At 44.4% G+C, this 27,323-nt stretch overlaps 1 protein-coding gene across 10 annotated transcripts in view; it reads right to left on the reverse strand.

Moving 5' to 3' along the window:
* Window positions 1-3,797, reverse strand: part of KDM4A (lysine demethylase 4A) — a 74,408-nt gene extending 70,611 nt beyond the window's left edge. For 5 of the 10 annotated variants that reach the window (XR_009735475.1, XR_009735477.1, XM_061412174.1 and 2 more), the window contains exons 1-3: window positions 3,570-3,797; window positions 1,252-1,428; window positions 419-594 (exon numbers count right to left, since the gene is read on the reverse strand). Coding sequence is in view for 6 of the 10 variants with exons in the window: in XM_061412174.1 (XP_061268158.1) it covers window positions 419-594; window positions 1,252-1,389 (314 nt within the window). In the remaining 4 variants the exon portion in view is untranslated. Of the gene's footprint in view, window positions 1-418; window positions 595-1,251; window positions 1,429-3,373; window positions 3,473-3,569 lie in introns of those variants that run through there. The other 5 variants (XR_009735476.1, XM_061412173.1, XR_009735474.1 and 2 more) reach the window with 4 other exon arrangements.
* Between the last annotated feature and the right edge of the window lie 23,526 nt (window positions 3,798-27,323).

Below are 27,323 nucleotides of genomic sequence, written 5' to 3' on the forward strand. Positions count from 1 at the left end.
TTTGGTTAATGTCATAGAAAAAATGAGATAGGTAGTGAGGAGTTTGACATGATTAAAGACAGAAGGACCCAGAAGGAAGAGATTAACTTACTCTACCGAGGCCACTTTTTGATAAGTGGGTGTTATCGATACATCTGGCCAAAGCGCCTGTGAACCAACTAGAAGTTTCCCCTTTGCAACCCTGCAAATGATTAAGTCCTACTTTTGAAGGAAAAGCAATGGGATTACTCTATGTAAAAACATAGACGAGTTTAGACTGTGACTGTGTACTGAGAAATGTTTCCATGCAAAGAACAGCAAAGGAGACAGAGAAAACCAGCTGAGCAAAGGGGACTTCAGTAGGATGGCAGCAGTCTTGAAGACCACTCTGCCCACGAAATATAAGGTCCCGATGCTAAAAGGAACGTGCTTCACTCACTTATCACTGTTGGCTATCTTGCGGAACTCTCGCACAGTCATGGCCTTCTTCTGTATGTTGTACTGAGTAAAGAGGCCAGACTGCCCCGTCACCAGCTGCTGGATGGGGGCAGGAATAACCAGGTCATCGATATCATCATAGGAGGCTCGTGGCTTCCACTCCTTTGGAGGAACAACCTGTAGGGAACACAAGGAACAAAGAGATCAGAAACCTCGCAAGCATGATCAGAGTCCACGAAGTGTGCAGGCCAACAGCTGATTTTACTAGAAAGTCACGTGGATTTAACCATGCTCACTCAAACACGGCAAAAGTCACACTGTCAAGCTAGCCCTGATCCAGTTCTGCTACCAACTAGCTGCCTAGACGCAATGACCTAAAGTAAGGAATATTCATTCATTTTCAGCCTCAGAATATTATCTGGGCACCAAGAGAGGAGGTTGAAGAGTTGATTTTCTCTCAATCTAACAGAAAGTTCATATGGGAAGCCAAATTACTATGAGAGTGCGGAATGAGAGGGAAACCGAGAAAGAGAGGGAAATCGAGAAAGAGAGAAGTTGATTTGATAAAAACACCCTCTCCACCAAGAGATGGAAGCACCGCAGCAGCTGGCCCTGGGACACTGGCTCTTTCCCTCCCTTTTAAAGATTCTCAACAGCTCTCCTCTAACCTAAAAAAAGAGATGTTTCAGATGTTAACGAAAGGAATTAACTTGTAAATAGGACAGCATATATTCAACTACCACCCCACCTGCCTTTCAGTAAAACTGTTCTTCAAGGCTTCATTTAGGAAAAATCTTACTGCCGCCCTCAGTCCCAAAGGCCTCCACCCCTCACCTTAGCCAGCCCAGCCCGATGAGCTCCTTGGGATTCAATATAAGCAATGTAACGACTGAAGTTTCGGAACTCCTCCATAGTCGGGTAGAAGGTCATGATCCGAGCACTGGGATTCAAGGTTTCAGATTCAGAAGCCATCTTCCCTCCTTTTTGAGGTCACTTTGGTCAGGCAGAAACCTGAAGACATACATTAAGAGCATAAAATTATACAAGATGTAATTAAGACTGAATGCTGGGAATGTCAGTGCTGAAAACAGTGAAAGAGGAAGAAAGTCTGCAGCACCAAGAAGACCTCACACCTGGAATCTGCCTGGGGCAGGTTATTTAAATGAGTAAGATAAAAGGATAGAAAAGGTTCTGCCTAAATGATTCTGATGTATCAAAATTGCAGGTATTCAAACCTCATTTAATGGAGACATTGTCTCAACTAAAAAGGGAAACTAATTATTTGGTTGTTGGTCCCATCTGACAAAGCAGCTGCCCCGCCCATCTTTACAGCTGCTCCCTTGTTCATACTTGGCTAATTAATTCTAAGTATTCAACTTAATATACTACAACCTGATTTTTTTTAAAATAAAAATCTATCTACGGGCTTCCTTCTAAGGCACAGATTTCAAACAGGATTCTAGATTCTTAAGAAAAGTTACTTAGCTACAAGATTACAAAGTTAAAGGGCTAAAAAGCATCCTGATATTAGTAGTCAGAGCTACGATTTTTAAAACCCTTAAATGAAATTGTTCTCATAGCTACACCGAAATGCAGTTTCAGCACAGTTACATGAAATCAAGGTAGAGACTAGTCCAATTGCACTGTACCCAGAACTCAAAGAACAAAATTAAAACAGGCAATAAATTGGCAGTACAGGGCAAACTTCATAACTGACTGGAGGTGAAATAAATACTACTTTGTTTTTAGATGAGGCCTTTGGCTAAGTGGGTGCATCCCCACTGCCTGGTAACACAATAGACTATTTCAACTGAATAAGAACCGAGCATACCAGCTAAAAACAGTTTAGAAGCAAAAAACTTATGTCCTTTTCTTCACTCAATTCCCCCAAATCTCAGACCCAAAATCATGGCAGTTCAGCTCCAAGAGTTCCCCTTGAGAGCTGGAGAGATCAGAAGGGGGAAAACTCCTCCAACATACCAACAATCTAGTGAAAAACTAGGAAGACAGCATGGAGCAGAACTGTCTAAGGTAGTAGAGAAGACAAGTCCCAGTACCTGCATCTCTCCAGCTTCCATTTCCTGGTGCTTTTATGCACCTTGACAAACTGTGCACGGTAGGTATACTGTAATCCCTGTTTTACATACCAGGAAATTTACCCAAAGTCCTGCAATGCATTCCCAGTGCTCCATTTCTCTGTGCTGCCTACATCATAATCTCCACTTAATCTAAGCCCTTTGCAAGGGCAGATCCAAGTGTAAAGGAACCTCAAGTTTTATGCAATCTTGAAGACCCCTTTCCTAAGAAAAGAATACAAAGTATCTTACTTTTGCAAATATAAATCATGTGAACACAGTGTTAGGCCCCATCCCAAAGCCTCCAAAGCCCCACAAGAGGCTTCATTTGCCTCTGGCCTTATTCATCTTTGTATACCCAGAACCTAGAACAATGCACGACACAAGAGTACACACTCAGTAACTGTTGAACAACCGATTTCCTTGCTCTTACATCATCTGCTCATTCCCTTTCTTCTACTCTAGGATCCCCTTCCCTCAATCTATTCCCTCGGGAAAGCTCCTGTTCCTTGACACCTTCCTTCCCCCACTCAGCAACAAAGCCTTGTGGTTTAAAAGAGCACTGCCCCAGAATTAAAACAACTCTGAATACAGATCTAGTGTCTGCCATTTATCAGCTGTGTGACCTTGTCTGTGTAAATTGCCCAAGTCTCAGTTACTCCTCCTGTAAAATGGGGATCCCAACCTCCTTACCCCGCAGGGTTGCTGTGATTAACTCAGATGATGCAAGCGAAATGCTAAGCACTAGGCCTGGTACTTATCAACTCAGTAAAGGCAGCTATTACTAACTATCTCAAACTCCCGCTCCCTCCCCTCGCATCGGATCCCGCAGGGATCGCTCCCAAGGTAGCCCCCGCGCTCCCGAGGTCTCCGAAGCTCACCGTGTAAACGTCCAGGCCCTCCCGGCCCCGCCGCCTAGGCGAGTGAGGCCGGGCCGCAGGAAGAGAAAATAAGGCCCAGTAGACCCGCCCACCCTTCCCGACGCCCATTTGCCAAAAGAGATTGGAAAGGGCCAGTCTCAGGGCTCATTTTAGAAGCGCCTGCTTCCATTGGTCGAAAGCTATGCCTATCACTCACCGCAGAAGGCCGCTTTTCGCCCCTCCCCCACCGGCGATCACGGTCAAGGCTACAGAAGCAACAAATCTAAAGGATTCAAAAACCTGGTAGTTCTTACTTAAAGCCCACTGCCCCAAAAAGGGCTAAGGCTCGACTTCTGCTGTCGCCACTAGCCGATCACCCTGCTTTTCCAGCCGGCGAAGGACGAGACTCCGCCTCCTCTAAAGTCGGCCTCTGCGCAGCCGCACAGCGCTCCACAAAGTCAACCAATCCGGGGGCCGCCATAAGCTTCAACCCGCCAATGAAAGCGCTGTGAAGCATCCCCAAAGTCCAGGCGTATCAGTTTGCTCAGCCTATGAGCGCCGACTCGGGCTGTTGCCAGGAGGAAAAGTAGTACCACCCGGGACTGCGGCCACTGAGCACATCGGATGAGTCGCAGAGCCGGCCAATCGAAGGCGGGCTGTCCGTAGCTAGTCTGGACTTAAGACAGTTGAGTGCCTAGAAGTGGGATCGTTGGCCAGAGTAAAGGCGGTAATGAGGCCGTTGTAGGATGTTTCTAAAGGGTGGGTACAGTCTTTTGCGGGGTGAGTAGAACCCTTACCTAAAGTAAAAGTGCGCTCCGGACCCTTAGGGGTAGCTTCTGAGGTCAAAGAATTCCCGATTCGGTGACCAACCTGTCCCAGTTTGGGCAGCGCTGTCTCGGTTTTTAAAACGCTAATCAAGGGTCTTGGGAACCCCCTCACTTGCCGGCAAACCGGGACATTTCTTGAAAGGAGCAGTTCCTAAGGGGACAGGAGATCTGAGGGTCATTAGGACAAGTTTTGAGGGCAAATGTCCTAAGGGTCATTAAAAAGCTGTTCTTCAGTAAGCAGAGATTTGGGGGTCATTAGGAGTAGCTCTTGGGGAGGAGGGAGAAGATGCTGGAAGTCATTAGACACACTTGTGGAGGGTGAGGAGGATTCCTGGAAGTCATTAGGAACTGTCCCTGAGGGGTCGTGAGTCGCCCTAAGGAGCCCCACATTGTCAGGGGTGATGGGGAAGGAAGCAGCTAGGACAGTCTGATAGGTCAAATAGAAAAGTAGAATACTCTCAACCTGAGTTATTAAGATGTACAAAAGTGCCCCCAGATAAGTAGGTCTGTGGTGCACTGAAAAGAGCTGTGCAGTCAGATCTGTGTTCAAACTACTCGCTCCTCTGAGGTTGGGTTTTCGCATCACTAAAAAGGAAAAGGTAATATCTGCCTTGCAGAATTGTTGTAAAGATGAGAGTTAATATATGCTGGCAAAGTATTAGGTAGAATGGAATGGACGTAGAGCAATTGTAATTTATACCCTGAGGCTGTGGAGAAGGAGATGGCAACCCACTCCAGTACTCTTGCCTGGAAAATTCCATGGATGGGGGAGCCTGGTGGGCTGTGGTCCACCGGGTCACAAAGAGTCAGACGTGACTGAGCAACTTCACTTTCTTTCTTTCTATAGTTCCTTTTGGAGAAGGAAATGGCAACCCACTCCAGTGTTCTTGCCTGGAGGATCCTATGGACGGAGGAGGTCTATGAGGTTGCAAAGAGTTGGACACGACTAAGCAACTAACACACACACACACACACACACACACACACACACCCTGGGACTGGTTATGTCCTCCCCCCAACCCCACCCTCTCCCTAAAAAAGCAGAGTTATTTCTCAAAAAAAAGACAAGGGAATGACTTTTGAGTAGGCAACCAATAGCCTTTCACAACAGTTATAAAGGTTTTCTCTCTTGACCTACTGTGTTAGGTAACAGATTACATTGGTTAGCTCAGAAAATTGCTAAAAGTCTGAAGAATCCAACTTGGAGTATACATAACAAGGAAAATCACCCACCACTCTCCTCAGTGTTGCCCCCAAACATGAGGTGCTTGCTTCACTGACTGGCTGCCCTGGGCATGGATACAGTTACTAGCACCACTTTACTACCAACTACTCCAGGAATTTAATCTTGTAACATTTCCCACTGAGGCCAAAAAGGATTTTCCAGGATTGCTGTTACTTTGTATCACTAGCTTTCCAGTTGGTCTGTGTGCATGAGAGGTGGAACTGCAATCCCTTTCTCTTTCATCTTCCTGTATCTCTGACCAGTTTATCTTAGTCACCCTTTTACACTCATCTTTCCTTTCTCACCCCTTAAATGTTCACGTCTGAAGCAAACTAATCTATAGTGAAAGAAGACCAAGTTGGGTTTAACTTTGGGTGGGAACAGGGAATGATGGCGGTTAGCATAAGGAATGCTTCTGTGGTGTTAGTAATATTCTGTTTTCTCCATCTGCAAGGTGGTTATTACAGTGGTGTGTTCACATTGCTTTGAGCTATATACACTTATAAGTTATGCATAACATTCCATGTATACGATACGTTAATTTTTAAAATTAAATTACAAAATTAATTTTAAAAAGCAAATTATTTTTAAAAGAAAAAAAATGTTGAAGTCTTCATGGCTCTCTGACCTTTGTCCTCTTCTCTCATTCTACACCAGAGGACTTCCCTGGTGGCTCCGACGGTAAAGCATCTACCTACAATGCGGGAGACCCAGGTTTAATTCCTGGGTTGGGAAGATCCTCTGGAGAAGGAAATGGCAACCCACTCCAGTACTCTTGCCTGGAAAATCCCATGAACAGAGGAGTGTGGTAGGCTACAGTCCATGGAGTCGCAAAGAGTCGGACACGGCTAAGCGACTTCACTTTCTTTTCTTTCTTTCTTTTCTCATTCTACAAACCCACATAGGTGTTTTACAGCTCTAGCATTATGACCTACAGCAAGTTACTTAATTTCTCTAATCCTTAGTTATAGCTAAAATTGGAATAGCACTTCCCTTTCTAAGTTGTGAGAACTGGATGAGATATTGCAGGCAGAGCACTTAGAAGTCAAGCTGGAAGGTATTAAGTGCTCAGTAAATGTTAGCTGTGATGGTGGAAGATGATGGTGGTGGTGATGATACAAAGCACTTAGCATAAAGCCTGAAACAAGAGCTCGATGCGCTTTCACTCTCAGGCTTCACTCATATGTGCACACTGAGTGCACATTGATACACCCATTCTGTATTCCAATTAAGTCTCCCCGAGTTCAGATCCATATATCCTCCTATTTCCGGACACCACCCCCTCCACCACCTGGGTATCTGCTGCTAAGTCACTTCAGTAGTGTCCAACTCTTTGCGACCCCAGAGACAGCAGCCCACCAGGCTCCCCCGTCCCTGGGATTCTCCAGGCAAGAACACTGGAGTGGGTTTCCATTTCCTTCTCCAATGCATGAAAGTGAAAAGTGAAAGTGAAGTCGCTCAGTTGTGACCCCATGGACTGCAGCCCACCAGGCTCCTCCGTCCATGGGATTTTCCAGGCAAGAGTACTGGAGTGGGGTGCCATGGTATATAAAACCCATATGCCCAATAAAGAACTAATCTATTCACTCCAGAAATGAGCTCCACCTCCTAGGACTCCTATCTCAGTGAGGCAGCCATCCATCCAATCACTTCCCCGCCCCCCTCAAAAAAAGGCCAGAAACCAGTTTGCAACTAGGGATTCCTTGATGTGGTCCATCACTTCACCCACACAGAGTTCACAAAGCAAGTGCTTTACAAGTGCCTAGATTTGTTTACATGCCCATCGTCTTCCATGAGACAAAAATCTTGAGAGGATCACTTGGGTCTTATTGGTGGTATCATTTAGGAATGTGTTCTGTTGCCAGAAACACAAAACCCTAGCAACAGTAACTTAAACAAAATTATTTTTCCCAAATGTAATAAAAAGTTTGAAGGGAAGAGGGGCATTTATTGGCATTGGCTCAATGTTCCACAGAGTCACCAAAAACACAGTCTCCTTTCATCTTTCTCCATCATACTTCACAACTTGGCTTTGACCTTCATGTGTGCACTTCATAGCCATAAAGAGATTGCTGAAGCTCCAGACAACCTGCCCCTATTCATAAGGATATGGAGGAAAGAGATAGTATCAGCAGCACCTGTTACTCCTATCAGATCCAGCAAAAAGTCTCTCAGAATCTTTCCACCTACCAGTAATGAGGGGGACAAACCTTTAGCTGCTTTTGTGGTGTTTACAATCTAGCAAAGGGGAGAAAAGAAAGCCTTCTTAAGTGATCAATGCAAAGAAATAGAGGGAAACAATAGAATCAAAAGACTAGAGATCTCTTCAAGAAAATGGAGATACTAAGGGAATATTTCACCCCAAAATGGGCACAATAAAAGACAGAAATTGTAAGGACCTAACAGAAGCAGGAGAGATTAAGAAGAGGTGGCAAGAATACAGAGATGAACTATACAAAAAGGGTCTTAATGACCCAGATAACCATGATGGTGTGATCACTCACCTAGAGCCAGACATCCTGGAGTGCAAAGTCAAGTGGGCCTTAGGAAGCATTACTATGAACAAAGCAAGTGGAGGTGATAGAATTCCAGCTGGGCTGTTTCAGATTCTAAAAGATGATGCTGTGAAAGTGTTGCACTCAATATGCCAGCAAATTTGGAAAACTCAGCAGTGGCCACAGGACTGGAAAAGGTCAGTTTTCATTCCAATCCCAAAGAAAGGCAATGCCAAAGAATGCTCAAACTACCATACAATTGTACTCATTTGACATACTAGCAAGGTAATGCTCAGAATTGGATCATAGAAAAAACAAAGGAATTCCAGAAAAACATCTGCTTTCTTGACTGCACTAACTCATACTTGTAGTGGCTGATGGTAACTGCATAACAATCAACCAATCCAGTTGCAGAATATTTCCATCACCTCAGTAAAATCTGCCACCTCAATAAGATCCCTCATGTCCAGTTATAATCACTCTCAATCCCCACTCCCAACCCGAGGCAACTCTACTTCCTATCTATATAGGACTGCTTTTTCTGGACATTTCAAGCAAATAGAACCATACAGTGAATGGTCTTTTGTGTCTGACTTTTAGCATTAATTTTTTGAGAGTCATCCATGCCGTAGCATATATCAGTATTTCATTTCTTTTTAGTATTGAATAGTATCCTTTGGTAGTATTGATCAACATTTGGGTTGTTTCCCACTTTTTGGCAACTATGAATAGGGATTCTGTCGACATTTATGTATGAGTTTTCATGCGAATGGATGTTTTCACTTGGATAGATAATTCAGTTCAGTTTAGTCGCTCAGTCATGTCCGACTCTTTGCCACCCCATAGACTGCAGCACGCCAGGCCTCCCTATCCATCACCAACTCCCGGAATTTACTCAAACTCATGTCCATTGAGTCAGTGATGCCATCCAACCATCTCATCCTCTGTCATCCCCTTCTCCTCCTGCCTTCAATCTTTCCCAGCATCAGGGTCTTTTCAAATGAGTCAGTTATTCACATCAGATGGCCAAAGTATTGGAGTTTCAGCTTCAACATCAGTCTTTCCAATGAATATTCAGGATTGATTTCCTTTAGGATTGACTGGTTGGATCTCCTTGCTGTCTAAGAGACTCTGAAGAGTCTTCTCCAACATCACAGTTCAAAAGCATTGATTCTTCGGTGCTCAGCTTTCTTTATAGTCCAACTCTCACATCCATGCATGACTACTGGGAAAACCATAGCTTTGACTACATGGACATTTGATGGCAAAGTAATGTCTCTGCTTTTTTAATATGCTATCTAGGTTGGTCATAGCTTTTCTTCCAAGGAGCAAGTGTCTTTTAATTTCATAACTGCAGTCACCATCTACAGTGATTTTGGAGCCCCCCAAAATAAAGTCTCTCACTGTTTCCATTGTTTCCTCATATATTTGCCATGAAGTGATGGGACCAGATGCCATGATCTTAGTTTTCTGTATGTTGAGTTTGTTTGTTTTTTTTTGTATGTTGAGTTTTAAGCCAACTTTTTCACTCTCCCTCTTTCACTTTCATTAAGAGGCTCTTTAGTTCCTCTTCACTTTCTGCCATGAGGGTGGTGTCATCTGCATATCTGAGGTTATTGGTATTTGTCCTGGCAATCTTGGTTCCAGCTTGTGCTTCATTCAGCCCAGAATTTCTCATGATGCACTCTGCATATAAGTTAAATAAGCAGGGTGACAATATATAGGCTTGACATACTTGTTTCCCGATTTGGAGCCAGAGATAGATGATTAGGAGTGGGATTTCTATGTCTTATGGTAAATTTATTCCAGCTTGTACTTCATCCAGTCCAGCATTTCTCATGATGTACTCCGCATATAAGTTAAATAAGCAGGGTGATGATATACAGCCTTGATGTACTCCTTTTCCGATTTGGAACTAGAGATAGATAACTAGGAGTGGGATTTCTGTGTCTTATGGAACAGCCATGAAGAGATACCCAACACCCAAGTAAGATGGTAGGTGTTGCAAGAGGGCATCAGAGGACAGACACACTGAAACCATACTCACAGAAAACTAGTCAATCTAATCACATTAGGACCACAACCTTGTCTAACTCAAAGAAACTAAGCCATGCCTGTGGGGCAACCCAAGACGGGTGGGTCATGGTGGAGAGATCTGACAGACTGTGGTCCACTGGAGAAGGGAATGGCAAACCACTTCAGTATTCTTGCCTTGAGAACCCCATGAACAGTATGAAAAGGCAAAATGATAGGATACTGAAAGGGGAACTCCCCAGGACAGTAAGGACCCAATATGCTACTGGATATCAGTGGAGAAATAACTCCAGAAAGAATGAAGGGATGGAGCCAAAGCAAAAACAATACCCAGTTGCGGATGTGACTGGTGACAGAAGCAAGGTCTGATGCTGTAAAGAGCAATATTGCATAGGAACCTGGAATGTCAGGTCCATGAATCAAGGCAAATTGGAAGTGGTCAAACAAGAGATGGCAAGAGTGAATGTAGACATTCTAGGAATCAGCAAACTAAAATGGACTGGAATGGGTGACTTTAATTCAGATGACCATTATATCTACTACTGCAGGCAGGAATCCCTCAGAAGAAATGGAGTAGCCATCATGGTCAACAAAAGAGTCCAAAATGCAGTATTTGGATGCAATCTCAAAAACGACAGAATGATCTCTGTTCGTTTCCAAGGCAAACCATTCAATATCACAGTAATCCAAGTCTATGCCCCAACCAGTAATGCTGAAAAAGCTGAAGTTGAATGGTTCTATGAAGACCTACAAGACCTTTTAGAACTAACACCCAAAAAAGATGTCCTTTTCATTATAGAGGACTAGAATACAAAAGTAGGAAGTCAAGAAACACCTGGAGTAACAGGCAAATTTGGCCTTGGAATACGGAATGAAGCAGGGCAAAGACTAATAGTTTTGCCAAGAAAATGCACTGGTCATAGCAAACACCCTCTTCCAAAACAAGAGAAGACTCTACACATGGACATCACCAGATGGTCAACACCGAAATCAGATTGATTATATTCTTTGCAGCTGAAGATGGAGAAGCTCTATACAGTCAACAAAAACAAGACCAGGAGCTGACTGTGGCTCAGATCATGAATTCCTTACTGCCAAATTCAGACTTAAATTGAAGAAAGTAGGGAAAACCACTAGACCATTCAGGTATGACCTAAATCAAATCCCTTATGATTATACAGTGGAAGTGAGAAATAGATTTAAGGGCCTAGATCTGATAGATAGAGTGCCTGATGAACTATGGAATGAGGTTCGTGACATTGTACAGGAGACAGGGATCAAGACCATCCCCATGGAAAAGAAATGCAAAAAAGCAAAATGGCTGTCTGGGGAGGCCTTACAAATAGCTGTGAAAAGAAGAGAAGTGAAAAGCAAAGGAGAAAAGGAAAGATATAAACATCTGAATGCAGAGTTCCAAAGAATAGCAAGGAGAGATAAGAAAGCCTTCCTCAACAGTCAGTGCAAAGAAATAGAGGAAAACAACAGAATGGGAAAGACTAGAGATCTCTTCAAGAAAATTAGAGATACCAAGGGAACATTTCATGCAAAGATGGGCTCGATAAAGGACAGAAATGGTATGGACCTAACAGAAGCAGAAGATATTAAGAAGAGGTGGCAAGAATACACAGAAGAACTATACAAAAAAGATCTTCACGACTCAGATAATCACGATGGTGTGATCACTCACCTAGAGCCAGATATTCTGGAATGTGAAGTCAAGGGGGCCTTAGAAAGCATCACTACGAACAAAGCTAGTGGAGGTGATGGAATTCCAGTTGAGCTCTTTCAAATCCTGAAAGATGATGCTGTGAAAGTGCTGCACTCAATATGCCAGCAAATTTGGGAAACTCAGCAGTGGCCACAGGACTGGAAAAGGTCAGTTTTCATTCCAATCCCAAAGAAAGGCAGTGCCAAAGAATGCTCAAACTACTGCACAATTGCACTCATCTCACATGCTAGTAAAGTAATGCTCAAAATTCTCCAAGCTAGGCTTCAGCAATACGTGAACTGTGAACTTCCAGATGTTTAAGCTGGTTTTAGAAAAGGCAGAGGAACCAGAGATCAAATTGCCAACATCTACTGGATCATAGAAAAAGCAAGACAGTTCCAGAAAAACATCTATTTCTGCTTTATTGACTATGCCAAAGCCTTTGACTGTGTGGATCACAATAAACTGTGGAAAATTCTGAAAGATATAAGAATACCAGACCACCTGACCTGCCTCTTGAGAAATCTGTATGCAGGTCAGGAAGCAACAGTTAGAACTGGACATGCAACAACAGACTGGTTCCAAATAGGAACAGGAGTATGTCAAGGCTGTATATTGTCACCCTGCTTATTTAACTTCTATGCAGAGTACATCATGAGAAACGCTGGATTGGAAGAAGCACAAGCTGGAATCAAGATTGCCTGGAGAAATATCAGTAACCTCAGATATGCAGATGACACCACCCTTATGGCAGAAAGTGAAGAGGAACTAAAAAGCCTCTTGAGGAAAGTGAAAGTGGAGAGTGAAAAAAGTTGGCTTAAAGCTCAACATTCAGAAAACGAAGATCATGGCATCCAGTCCCATTACTTCATGGCAAATAGATGGGGAAACAGTGTCAGAATTTATTTTTGGGGGCTCCAAAATCACTGCAATGGTGACTGCAGCCATGAGATTAAAAGACACTTACTCCTTGGAAGGAAAGTTATGACCAACCTAGATAGCATATTCAAAAGCAGAGACATTACTTTGCCAACAAAAGTCCATCTAGTCAAGGCTATGGTTTTTCCTGTGGTCATGTATGGATGTGAGAGTTGGACTGTGAAGAAGGCTGAGCGATGAAGAATTGATGCTTTTGAACTGTGGTGTTGGAGAAGACTCTTGAGAGTCCCTTGGACTGCAAGGAGATCCAACCAGTCCATTCTGAAGGAGATTAGCCCTGGGATTTCTTTGGAGGGAATGATGCTGAAGCTGAAACTCCAATACTTTGGCCACCTCATGTGAAGAGTTGACTCACTGGAAAAGACTCTGATGCTGGGAGGGATTGGGGGCAGGAGGAGAAGGGGACGACAGAGGATGAGATGGCTGGATGGCATCATTGATTCGATGAACATGAGTCTGAGTGAACTCCGGGAGTTGGTGATGGACAGGGAGGCCTGGCGTGCTGCGATTCATGGGGTCGCAAAGAGTCAGACACGACTGAGCGACTGAACTGAACTGATGGTAAATTTATGGTTATCTTTTTAAGAAATTCACACACTGTTTTCCAAAGCAACTGTACCATTTCACATTCTCATTACTCTCTTCACATCTCTCCACATCCTTGCCAGTGTTTGTTACTGTTTTTTTTATTATAGCCACTCTAGTGGATATAACGGAGAAGGCAAGGGCACCCCACTCCAGTACTTTTGCCTGGAAAATCCCATGGATGGAGGAGCCTGGTGGGCTGCAGTCCATGGGGTCACTAAGAGTCAGACACGATTAAGTGACTTCACTTTCACTTTTCACTTTCATGCATTGGAGAAGGAAATGGCAATCCACTCCAGTGTTCTTGCCTGGAGAATCCAAGGGATGGGGGAGCCTGGTGGGCTGCCGTCTATGGGGTCGCACAAAGTTGGACATGACTGAAGCGACTTAGCACCAGCAGCGGCAGCAGTGGATATAAAGTAGTATCTCACTGGGGTTTTATTTTATTATTAAAATTTACTTCTAGGGCATGCAGCTCTGCTTGCGGGATCTTAGTTCCCTGACTAGGGATTGAATCTGGACCCCTGGCAGTGGAAGTGCTGAGTCCTGACCACTGGACCACCAGGGAATTCCCTCATTGAGATTTTAATTTGTATTTCCTTGATGACAAATAATGTTGAGTATATTTTTATTTGCTTATTGACCATTAACATATCTTCTTTGGTGAAATGTCTCTTCAAATATTTTGCTCATTTTTAAACTGGGTTGTTTGTCTTAATACTGAGTTGTAAGAGTTCTTTATATATTTTAGATACAAGTCCTTTATCAGATATAGGCTTTAAACGTATTTTGTTTCACTCTGCGACTTTTTTTCTCCCTTCCATATTTTGGCTGTGCTGCAGAGCATGTGGGATCTTAGTTCCCCAAACAGGGATTGGAACCTGTGCCCTCAGCAGTGAGAGTGTGGAGTCTTCACTACTGGACTGCCAGGGAGTTTTCCCTGTCTTCATTTTAATAGTGTCTTTTGAAGCACACGAGTTATTAATTTTGATGAAGTCTCATTTATCAATTTTTTCTTGTATGAATTGTGCTTGTGGTGCATTGACACTAACATTTATTTAGTTCTGTTCTGCCTCCAAAATTTATCCATAACCCAGCACTTTCCTCCACCTCCATTGTGACCACCTGATCCAAGCCACCATCATCTGTAGCCTGATCAGCATAATTCTTGCTTCTCCCAGGCCCCTTGCAGTCTGCTCAACACAGCAGGCAGAGTGATTCTTTAGTACTAGATGCCAGATTAAGTTACTCCTCTTAAAACCATCAAATGACTTCTCATCTAATTCTGGAGGGAAGCCAAGTCCTCATAATGGCCTGCAGGCTCCCCCCACCCTCAACCCTGTGTCGTCCCCTCCCTCCTTCACTGTTCCACTTCCCTATCCCATCAAACCCGAATGGCTTGTTCCCTCACCCCCTTTAGGGCCTTGCTGACATATCACCTCCTCACTGAAGCCTTCTGGGACCACCACTACATGCTTTATTTATTTTTCTGTTGCTCAACTCTCCCCATTAGAATACCTGCCACTGTGGGGGCAGGGATCTGTTTTGTTCACCAAGATCCTCAGCACTTAGGACAGCCCTGGCTCTTTGCGTGTGCTCACTAAATATTATATTGAGTCAAATGATATTTCTGAAGTTTTCGTTTTCTAAAAAAATTTTTGGTTGCACTGGGTCTTCGTTGCTGCACACAGGCCTTCTCTAGTTGTGGCAAGCAGTGGTTACTCTTCGTCGCGGTGCACGGGATTTTCATGGTGGTGGCTTCTCTTGTTGCAGGGCACAGGCTGCAGGATGCAGGGGCTTCAGTAGTTGTGGCTCTCAGGCGCTACAGTACGAGCTCAGTAGCTGTGGCCTACAGGCTTCCCAGGTGGTACAGTGGTAAAGAACCCACCTGCCAAAGCAGGGGATCAGAGAGACTCACATTCGATCCCTGAGTCAGGAAGATTCCCTGGAGTAGGAAATGGCAACCCACTCCAGTATTCTTGCCCGGAAAATCCCATGGAGAGAGGAGCCTGGCACTCCATGGGGTCACTCAGACTCAGACATGACTGAGCACACAGCATGCAGACACAGCACACGGGTTTAGCTCTGCCGCATGTGCGATCTTCTGACACCTGCATTGGCAGGTGGATTCTTTGTCACTGGATCACTAAGGAAGCGTGGGATTTTATCCTCAGAATGAATTTTTGAAGAAGTCATTATTACCATCCCCATTTTATTTATTTTTATTTTTCTAGACTTCTTTGTGCGGACCATTTAAAAAATGTTAATTTATTTTTAATTGGAGGATAATTGCTTTACAAAAATATTGTGTTGGTTTCTGCCATATACTAACATGAATCAGCCATAGGTATACATATGTCCCCTCCCTCTTGAGCCTCCCTCCCACGCCAACCCACCCCTCTAGGTTGTCAGAGATCACAAGGTTTGAGCTCCCTGTGAAAGTGTTAGTCACTCAGTCACATCTGACTCTTTGTGACCCCATGGACTGTGCCTGCCAGGCTCCTCTGTCTGTGGAATTCTCCAGGCAAGAATGCTGACTGGGTAACCGTTCCCTTCTCCAAGGTCTTCCTGACTCAGGGATTGAACCTGGGCCTCCTGCATTGCAGGCAGATTCTTAAGCCGGTGTCATACAGCAAATTCCCACTTCCATCTATTTTACATAAGATAATGTGTATGTTTCAGTGCTTCTCTCCCAGTTCATCCCACCCCGTCCTTCCCCCACTGCCTTTTATGTGGACTCTTTTTAAAGTCTATTGGATTTGTTACAATATTGTTTCTGTTGTTTACCTTCTAGTTTTTTGGTCCTGAGGCACTTGAGATCTTAGCACCCTGACCACAGGTGGAACCTACACACCTTGCATTGGAAGGTGAAGCTTTAAGGATTGGGGAAGTCTCACCATCCCCATGTTATAGCTGAGGAAACTGGAAGGCAGGGAAGTTGCTGTTCAGTCAGTCATGTCTGACTCTTTGTAACCGAATATACTGCAGCATGCCAGGCTTCCCTGTCCTCCACTATCTCCCAGAGCTTTCTCAAACTCATGTCCATCGAGTCGGTGATGCCATCCAACCATCTCCTCCTGCCTTCAGTGTTTCTCAGGATCAGGCTCGTTACCAGTGAATCGGCTCTTCACATCAAGTGGCCAAAGTATTGGGGCTTCAGCTTCAGCATCAGTCCTTCCAGTGAATATTCAGGATTGATTTCCTTTAGGATTGACTGGTTTGATCTCCTTGCAGTCCACGGGACTCTCAAGAGTCTTCTCCAGCACTACAGTTCAAAAACATCAATTCTTTGGTGCTCAGCTTTCTTTATAGTTCAACTCTCATATCTGTACATGACTACTGGAAAAACCATAGCTTTGACTAGATGGACCTTTGTTGGGAAAGTGATGTCTCTGCTTTTTAATACACTGTCTAGGTTTGTCATAGTTTTTCTTCCAAGGAGCATCTTTTCATTTCATGGCTTCAGTCACTGTCAGCAGTCATTTTGGAGCCCACGAAAATAAAGTCTCTCACTGTTTCCATTGTTTCCCCATTTATTTGCCATGAAGTGATGGGACGAGATGCCATGATCTTCATTTTTTTGATACTGAATTTTAAGCTAGCTTTTTCACTCTCCCCTTTCACTTTCATCAAGAGGCTGTTTAGTTCCTCTTGCTTCCTGTCATGAGGGTGGTGTCATCTGCTTATCTGAGGCTATTGATATTTCTTCTGGCAATCTTGATTCCAGCTTGTGCTTCATCCAGCCCTGCATTACACATGATGTAAATAAGCAGGGTGACAATATACAGCCTTGACGTACTCCTTTCCCCGTTTGGAACCAGTCCATTGTTTCATGTCTGGTTCTAACTGTTGCTTCTTGACCTGTATACAGATTTCTCAGGAGGCAGGTAAAGTGGTCCGGTATTCCTATCTCTTTAAGAATTTTCTACAGTTTGTTGTGATCCACACAGTCAAAGGCTTTAGCATAGTCAATGAAGCAGAAGTAGATGCTTTTCTGGAATTCCCATGCTTTTTCTATGATCCAGCAGATGTTGGCAGCTTGATCTGCTTCCTCTGTCTTTTCTAAACCCAGCTTGTACATCTGGAAGTTCTCGGTTCATGTACAGTTGAAGCCTAGCTTGAGGAATTTTGAGCATTACCTTGCTAGCATGTGAGATGAGGACATTGTGTGGTAGTCTGAACATTCTTTGTCACTGCCCTTCTTTGGGATTGGAATGAAAATTGACCTTTTCCAGTCCTGTGGCCACTGCTGAGTTTTTCAAATTTGCTGGCATATTCAGTGTAGCACTTTAACAGCATCACCTTTTATGATTTGAACTAGCTCAGCTTGAAGTTAAGTAGCCTGCAACAGACACTGAGCCTGAGGATATTTGTAAAAAAGAAGAGTGAATGATGAACTGAATGAGTAAAGGACCAGGAAGGACTTCGTTTGTATGTTAATGATGCCTTTGACTTTCACCTCTGAGTCAGTAGCATTCCAATCTCTGCCTATGGACTAAGCTGCTGAATGTAAACATCTTTCTCAGGAGCTTTGGTCAAAGGGCCTGATAACTAGTTGCCCAGGAAAGAAGCCACGATCTATAAGCAACAGAAACACATTGACACAGCCTGACCTATTCAGCTTGGATCACTGCGGGGAGCTTCTGCAGCCAGGTCAGTCTAGGTATAGAGAAAGAGAATTCAGGCTCAATTCAGTCTTGCAGACAAAGTCAGTTGGAAAGACCAGTGCCTCCTAGCCTACAAAATATAAAAACGCAAATATAAAAGTGCCCTGAGGCAGACACACACATACCCATAAATACACCTTGGATCTCTACATTTAACAGAAACAGAAAGTTTCTTTCTGGCTCTGATTCACCTTCCCACCCAGCAGAGGATGGCTCAGCATTTCAGCAAAGGCACAGAAGCCATGGAGAGGCACAACAGGAGGCGCCCTGTGGGCCCCCTCTACATCACATTCACACCTTTCTCCCTTGCTTCCACCAGCTCTTCTACTTGGCTTGTTTTTTGTTTGTTTGTTTTGTACCATCTTTATCTCAGGCACCAAAATATCTTCATCTCAAAGCCAAATCCCCTCCATTCCTCAAGACTTGACTCAAATTCAACCCACGTACATTCCTTGCTGTTGTTTTTTGGCCGAGCAGCTTGTGGGGTCTCAGTTCCCCAGCCAGGGATTCAACCCCTGGCCCTTAGCAAGTGGAAGCTTGGAGTCCTATCCACTGGACTACCAGGGAATTCCAGTGCATTCTTTTATTTAAAGATATTTTAAATAGGACCTATTTTGTGCTTGGAGAAGGAAATGGCAACCCACTCCAGTATTCTTGCCTAGAAAATCTGAGGGATGGAAGAGCCTGACGGGCTAGAGTCCATGGGGTCACAAAGAATCAGACATAACTGAGCAACTAACACTTATTTGTGCTGACTCTGGGGATACAAAGATAAACTGACTCTATCCCACTACTTGGACATTTGCAGGCACCTCAAACTCGGCAAAACCAAACTCTTGATTCTCCTCTAAACCTGCTCCTCCCTCATTCTTGAGCATTTCGGTAAAAGCACCAGTCTCTATCCAGGTGTGCAGAGTCTGTGTTGATTCTTCACCCTTGCAGCCCACATCCAATCCTATTGACTTTACTTTCAAAACTCTGTCCTGAACCCTATTCCTCTTACCTCCCTGGCTCTACCATCCCATTTCAAGCCCTCTCACATCTCTCCTGGACCCCAGCAACCACTGCCCCTTTCAATCTGTTCTCCACACAGCAGCCGGGGTGATCTTTCTAAAAAGCAAATCTGAATTCACAACTCTATTGAGAACCCTTTAAAAGCTCCCTGTGCCTTCACCATGAACTCCAAGCCCCCTGCCATGACCTACCAGGCCCTGAGTGATTTGGCAACTGGCCACTCTCCACCCCATCCTGCCCCACTGTCCCTCGCTCTCTGGGCTCCAGCCATACAGGCCTTTGTTCTGTTTTTCTAAAACACTCTTTAAAGGCACTGTACTCCCTGCTGCCTCAGGACATCTGTTGTTCAGTCACTAAGTCTTGTCTGACTCTTTGCAACTTCATGGACTACAGCATTCCAGGCCTCCTTGTCCTTCACTATCTCCCAGAGTTTGCCCAAGTTCATGTCCATTGAAGAGGTGATGCTATCCAACCATCTCATCCTCCGCCATGCTCTTCTCCTTTTGCCTTCAGTCTTTCCGAGCATCAGGGTCTTTTCCACCGAGTCAGCTCTTCCTATCAGATGACCAAAGTACTGGACCTTCAGCTTCAGCATCAGTACTTGCGTTGAATTTTCAATGTTGATTTCCTTTATGACTGACTGATTTGACCTCCTTGCTGTCCAAGGGACTCTCAAGAGTCTTCAACACCACAGTTCAAAAGCATCAATTCTTCAGTGCTCAGCCTTCTTCATGGCCCAACACTTGCATCTGTACATGGCCACTGTAAAGACCATAACTTTGACTATATGGACTTTAGTCAGCAAAGTGAGATCTTTGCTCTTTAATAAACTGTTTAGGTTTTAGTTCAGTTCAGTTCAGTCGCTCAGTTGTGTCCGACTCTTTGTGACCCCATAAATCGCAGCATGCCAGGCTTCCCTGTCCATCACCAACTCCCAGAGTTCACCCAAACCCATGTCCATCGAGTCGGTGATGCCATCCAGCCATCTCATCCTCTGTCATCCCCTTCTCCTTCTGCCCCCAATCCCTCCCAGCATCAGAGTCTTTTCCAATGAGTCAACTCTTTGCATGAGGTGGCCAAAGCACTGGAGTTTCAGCTTTAGCATCAGTCCTTCCAATGAACACCCAGGACTGATCTCCTTTAGAATGGACTGGTTGGATCTCCTTGCAGTCCAAGGGACTCTCAAGAGTCTTCTCCAACACCACAGTTCAAAAGCATCAATTCTTCGGTGCTCAGCTTTCTTCACAGTCCAACTCTCACATCCATACATGACCACAGGAAAAACCATAGCCTTGACTAGACGGACTTTTGTTGACAACGTAATGTCTCTGCTTTTCAATATGCTATCTAGGTTGGTCATAACTTTCCTTCCAAGGAGTAAGCGTCTTTTGATTTCATGGCTACAATCACCATCTGCAGTGATTTTGGAGCCCCCAAAAATAAAGTCTGACACTGTTTCCACTGTTTCCCCATCTGTTTGCCATGAAGTGATGAGACCAGATGCCATGATCTTAGTTTTCTGCATGTTGAGCTTTAAGCCAACATTTTCACTCTCCTCTTTCACTTTCATCAAGAGGCTTTTTAGTTCCTCTTCACTTTCTGCCATAAGGGTGGTGTCATCTGCATATCCGAGGTTATTGATATTTCTCCCAGCAATCTTGATTCCAGCTTGTGCTTCTTCCAGCCAGCGTTTCTTATAATGTACTCTGCGTATAAGTTAAATAAGCAGGGTGACAATATACAGCCTTGACATACTCCTGTTCCTATTTGGAACCAGTCTGTTGTTCCATGTCCAGTTCTAACTGTTGCTTCTTGACCTGCATATAGGTTTCTCAAGAGGCAGGTAAGGTGATCTGGTATTCCCATCTCTTTCAGAATTTTCCACAGTTTATTGTGATCCATACGGTCAAAGGCTTTGGCATAGTCAATAAAGCAGAAATAGATGTTTTTCTGGAACTCTCTTGCTTTTTCCATGATCCAGTAGATGTTGGCATTTTGATCTCTGGTTCCTCTGCCTTTTCTAAAACCAGCTCGAACATCTGGAATTTCACGGTTCCCGTATTGCTGAAGCCTGGCTTGTAGAATTTTGAGCATTACTTTACTAGCGTGTGAGATGAGTGTAATTGTGCGGTAGTTTGAGCATTCTTTGGCATTGCCTTTCTTTGGGATTGGAATGAAAACTGACCTTTTCCAGTCCTGTGGCCACTGCTGAGTTTCCCAAATTTGCTGGCATATTGAGTGCAGCACTTTCACAGCATCATCTTTCAGGATTTGAAAGAGCTCAACTGGAATTCCATCACCTCCACTAGCTTTGTTCGTAGTGATGCTTTCTAAGGCCCCCTTGACTTCACATTCCAGGATGTCTGGCTCTAGGTGAGTGAACACACCATCGTGATTATCTTGGTTGAGAAGATCTTTTTTGTACAGTTCTTCTGTGTATTCTTGCCACCTCTTCTTAATATCTTCTGCTTCTGTTAGGTCCATGCCATTTCTGTGTTTAGGTTTACTAAAGACTATCTCCTCACAGAAGCCTCTCTGACTCCCAGTCTGGTTCTGTGTTGTTCTCCTTGCTTTAGGCATTCTTCCTGGAGAGTATCTAGGAGAGTCTGTAATTACATAAGTGCGTTAAGATCTCTGTGACTAATGTCTGTTTCCCAACATACAGCGAAGCCTCTAAGGGAAGGGACTTTTGTACACTCCAGGAATATGAAACCACACAGGTTGCGTTTTGTATAACGCTTAAGCATTGAGGCTCAGGAGTCACACAGATCCGGGTTCAAATTTAGATTCAACTTCTCTTGTAGCTGTGTGGCTTAGGGTGAGTTGCTTGACCTCTCTGAATCTTAGTCTCCAGCTGCAAAAGGAGATACTGATACGAGCTACTCTACAAAACTGTTGGAGGAATTCAGTCTCAACAATGTAGGTAAAGTGGTTGGCACATAAGTGGTGAGTGGTGCTAGCAGGCATTATTACAGCACAGCGTAGATGTATGCCATGTGTTTCTTGGATTTAAATCTTTGGGACCATGTAGGAGCTCACATGGGAGGAACGGCAGAGGCTGCCCTGAAAATGTGCCCGAGGGGAGGCTAGAGGGGGCCATCCCTGGAAAGAGGCCTGGGACACAAGGTCTTTGTAGGGGCTGATTGAGGAGTCTGCTTCTGGGGCCAAAAACCTCATCACAGGTCAAAGTCCAGTCCAGGTCCTGGTTGATCCTTCTTTCTTTGTTTGTTTTAAAAACTTTATTTTTGGCTGCACTGGGTCTCTGTTGCTCTGTACAGGCTTTCTTCCATTGCGGCGAGCGGGGGCTACTCTTCACTGTGGTGCTCAGGCTTCTCACTGTGGTGGCATCTCTCATTGCAGAGCACAGGCTCTAGGGTGCGTGGGCTCTGGTGCTCCATGGCATGTGGAATCTTCCAAGGCCAGGGATCAAGCCTGTGTGCCCTGCACTGGCAGGTGGGTTCTTAACCACTGACCATGAGGAAAGTCCTGTTTCTTCTTTCCTTAAGAGCTATTGTTCCTTGGTATATCTCCATATGAGCCATTCCTTTCATTGGGTGGGGCATGGGGTGACAAGCAGTTCATCAGGGAGAGGGTAAAGTTTGGGGTGGTGGATGCTGACCCCACCTAGATGAGGAGGTTGAAGGTGGGAAGACCCTCTAGGGTCTGACTAGGGTCTGTGCCTAGGGTGAGAGGAGAAAGGAAGGGAAGGGCCTCAGAAGAGCTGGGAGAAGAAATTCTAAAAGTTGGTATTCTGGCAGCCCAGCCATGTTGTCGTTCAGTCGCCCAGTCATGTCCGACTCTTTGCAACCCCATGGACTGCAGCATGCCAGGCCTCCCTGTCCCTCACCATCTCCCGAAGTTTGCCCAAGTTCATGTTCATTGCATGGGTGATGCCATCCAGCCATCTCATCCTCTGACACCCTCTTCTCCTTCTGCCCTCAATCTTTCCCAGCATCAGGGACTTTTCCAATGAGTCATCTGTTCGCATCAGATGACCAAAATACTGGAGCTTCAGCTTCAGCATCAGTCCTTCCAGTGAATGTTTAGGGTTGATCTCCCTTAAGATTGACTGGTTTGATCTCCTTGCTGTCCAAGGGACTTTCAGGAGTCTTGTCCAGCACCACAGTTCAAAGGCATCAATTCTTTGGTGCTCTACCTTCTTTACGGTCTAGGTTTCACTACCGTACATTACCACTCGGAAGACCATAACCTTGACTATAGGACCTTTGTCAGCAGAGTAATGTCTCTGCTTTTCAACACACTGTCTCTGTTTGTCATTGCTTTCCTGCCAAGAAGCGACTGTCTTCTGATTTCATGGCTGCAGTCACTGTCCAGTGATTTTGGAGCCCAAGATAAAAAAATCTGTCACTGTTTCCACCTTTTCCCCTTCTATTTGTCATGCAGTAATGGGGACAGATGCCATGATCTAAGTTTTTTTAAATATTTAGTCTTGAGTCAGCTCTTTCATTCTCCTTCACCCTCATCAAGAGGCTCTTTAGTTCTTCCTCACTTTCTGCCATTAGAGTGGTATCATCTGCATATCTGAGGTTGTTGATGTTTCTCCTGCCTATCTTGATTCCAGCTTGTAACTCATCCAGCCCGGCATTTCTCATGATGTGCTCAGCATATAGGTTAAACAAACATGGTGACAGCAGACAGCCCTGTCGTACTTCTTTCTTGATCTTGAACCAATCAGTTGTTCCATACAGGGTTCTAACTATTGCTTTTTGACCCACATAAAGGTTTCTCAGGAGACAGGTAAGATGGTCTGGTATTCCCATCTCTTTAAGAGCTTTCTACAGTTTATTATGATCCACACAATCAAAGGCTTTAGCGTAGGCGATGAAACAGAGATAGATGTTTTTTCTGAAATTCCCTTGCTTTCTCTGTAATCCAGCGAATGTTGGCAATTTGATCTCTAGTTCCTCTTCCTTTTCTAAAGCCAGCTTGGACATCTGGAATTTCTTGGTTCACATAATGCTGAAGCCTAGCATGTAAGATTTTAAGCATGACCTTACTAGCAAGGGAGATGATTGCAATCATCCAATGGTTAGCACATTCTTTGGTACTACCCTTCTTGGGGACTGGGATGAGGATTGACCTTTTCCAGTCCTGTGGCCACTGCTGGGTCTTCCAGGTTTGCCGACATAATGAATGCCAAATCTTGATGGCATCATCCTTCAGGGATTTGAATAGATCTGCTCATCCAGTGGCTTTTTTAACATAATCCACCCAACAATCAGATTTTCATCCTGCCTCAGGGCCAGATCAAACTCCTCCCACTTTATTCTTTTTGTTTTTCAGTCTGTCAGTCATGTCTAACTCTTTGCAGCCCATGGACTGCAGCACACCAGGCTTGCCTGTCCTTTACTATCTCTTAGAGTTTGCTCAAACTCATATTCATTTAGTCGATGATGCCATCCAAGCATCTCATCCTCTGTCACCTCCTTCTCCTCCTGCCTTCAGTTCTTCCTAGTATCAGGGTCTTTTCCAATAAGTTGGCTCTTCACATCAAGTGGCCAAAATATTGGAGCTTCAGCCTCAGCATCAGATCTTTCAGGGAATATTCAGGGTTGACTTCCTTTAGGATTGATTGGTTTGATCTCCTTGCTGTCCAAGGAACCCTCAACAGTCTTCTCCAGCACCACAGTTCAAAAGCATCAGCTCTTCAGTGCTCAGCCTTCTTTGTGGTTCAACTCTCACATCTGTACATGACTACTGGGAAGACCATAGCTTTGACTGGATGTACCTTTGTTCGCAAAGTTATGTCTCTGTTTTTTAATATACTGTCTAGATTTTTCATAGCTTTTCTTCCAAGGAATAAGCGTCTTTTAATTTCATGGCTGTAGTCACCATCCACAGTGATTTTGGAGCCCCCAAAATAAAGTCTGCCACTGTTTCTTTTCCTCCTATCAATTTGCCATGAAGTTATGAGACTGGATGCTATGATCTTTTTTTTGAATGCTGAATTTCAAGCCAGCTTTTTCACTCTCCTCTTTCACCTTCATCAAGAGACTCTTTAGTTTCTCTTCACTTTCTACCATTATGGTGGTATCTTCTGCATATCTGACGTTATTGATATTTCTCCGGGCAAACTTGATTCCAGCTTGTGATTCATCCAGCCTGGTATTTTGTGTGATGCACTCTGTATATAAGTTAAATAAGCAGAGTGACAATATCCACCCTTGACATACTCCTTTCCCAATCTTGAACCAGTCTGTTGTTATCCTTTTTTGTGCTAAATCACTTCAGTGGTATCTGACTCTTTGCAACCCTATAGACTGTAACCTTCCAGGCTCCTCTGTACATGGGATTCTCCAGGGGATACTGGAGAATACAAGATACAAGAATACTGGAGTGGGTAGCCATTTCCTTCTCCAGGGGATCTTCTCGACCCAGGGATTGAACCCACATCTCTTATGCCTCCTGCATTGGGTGGTCAGTTTCTTTACCACTAACGCAAACTAGTAAGCCCTGTTATCCTTTTAACATTTATTGAGTCCCTCCTTTAGGCTGGAAGGCAAGGGTCCTTATCTTCAAAAAGTTCACAGTCCAGTGGAGGAGACAGATGAATCACACAATAATTATAATGCCAATTTGCATTTAATTTCTCCACCACTGCCTACATAATTTCTTTTTTCCCCCCCTATTTTAGTATGGGAATAGCTGAAGAAGCAAGAATAATATCAACACAGTGATATGGTTACTGGACCCACAGCACAGCTGGATATGAGGCTGTCTGGTCGAGGGTGGGGAAGATAGGGGCCAAAAGAGGATTCTGTGAGGATTTGTCCTGGCTCAGGTGTGCCAGGAAGGGCATCTAGGCACCTCCCACCACACCTCTGCATTTGTCTACCATGGACACATTCTCATAAAGAAAGTGCCCATCAGAGGGAGAGGAACAAGAAAATGCATTTGCAACAGGGACCATAGAGGGGCAGGCCCTGGGGCAGGCCGAAGGGCTTCACCCATGTTTGTGAGGGGCATCCTCCTTAGAGTAGGGGTGTCTTCTGCTTTAAAGAAATATGTACTCCTTTCATCATCCTCCCAAGGGCTGGGCCGCACCCCCAAAAATAGCCAGTCCCAGGCAGCTGCCATGTTCTGAGCCAGAACTGCCCCTGAGAGGACTGAATGACAGAGCCAGCAGACACCTTAGGGATGTCACTGAATCTGGGCCTCAAAATGTCCCCACTCAATGCAGAGACCAAAGGCCACGGGGATGCGGCCTCAGCCCTCATGAATCTGACAACCCGACTGTAGCGCCATAGACCAGGTGCCTATGCTATTGGGACCCCTAACCATTCCTGTTGGAGAAGGAAATGGCAACCCACTCCAGTGTTCTTGCCTGGAGAATCCCAGGGACGGGGGAGCCTGGTGGGCTGTCATCTCTGGGGTCGCACAGAGTCGGACACGACTGAAGCGACTTAGCAGCAGCAGCAGCAGCAACCATTCCTGGGAAGGCTTCCTGGAAGAGATGATGTCCTGGCCTCAGGAGGCCTGGGGCTAGGAGGCAGTCAGCAAGGTGGTGGGCTGAGTTTCCAGGCAAAGGTAGGGAACGATGTGTGAAAGGATGGGAGAGAACTAGGCACCCGAGGGAAATACACTTCATTGCCCTGGAATGACAGGGCAGATCCAACAGGACCTTGTAGCCTTTAAGGAACTGGGTTACATTTAGGACTTTCCTGGTGGTCCAGTGGTTAAGACTGCACTGCCCCACTCCAGTATTCTTGCCTGGAAAATCCCATGGATGGAGGAGCCTGGTGGGCTACAAGTCCGAGGGGTGGCAAAGAGTCGGACATGACTTCACTTTCACTTTCTTTTCACAAGAATTTCTAAACAAGCACAATTATTCTGGAAAAAAAAAAATCAGTGATTGTACTTTGGATTGGGCAATGACTGTGATGAAGCATGCTGTCAGTGTTACACAGTCTGTTTGCATTTGTCAAAACTTTGTTAAAAGACATCTAAGATTTGTGCATCTGTGTCTGTGCTTTGTATCAACAGGAAAAAAAAAAAGCTATGAGGAAAATATTGAATTCTGGTTATATATGCATATTAAAGCATCTGAAGTATCAGGAATGTACTGATACCTGAAATTTACTTTGAATTACATAAAAAACTAAGATAGATTTATGGATAGAGGGATAAATAGATGGATAAATATGGAGTAAAGTAAGTATACAAATGTTAATGACTGAATTTAATGGTAGATTTAGGAGTGCTTGCTGTAAAGTTCTTTCAACTTTATTGATGTTTGAAATTTTTTATAAAATTTATCAAAAAAGTTGGAAAAAAAAAAAAAAAAAGACTGCACTGACAATGCAGGGGCATTGGGAAATTGGATTACAGGGCTTTCCTGATGGCACAAACAGTGAAGAATCTGCCTGCAGTGTGGGAGACCCAGGTTTGATCCCTGGGTCAGGAAGATCATCTGGAGAGGGGGATGGTTATCCACCCCAGTATTCTTGCCTGGAAAA

The sequence above is a fragment of the Bos javanicus genome, chromosome 3 (assembly GCF_032452875.1).
Source record: "Bos javanicus breed banteng chromosome 3, ARS-OSU_banteng_1.0, whole genome shotgun sequence".
In the NCBI taxonomy this organism is placed as follows: Eukaryota; Metazoa; Chordata; class Mammalia; order Artiodactyla; family Bovidae; genus Bos; species Bos javanicus.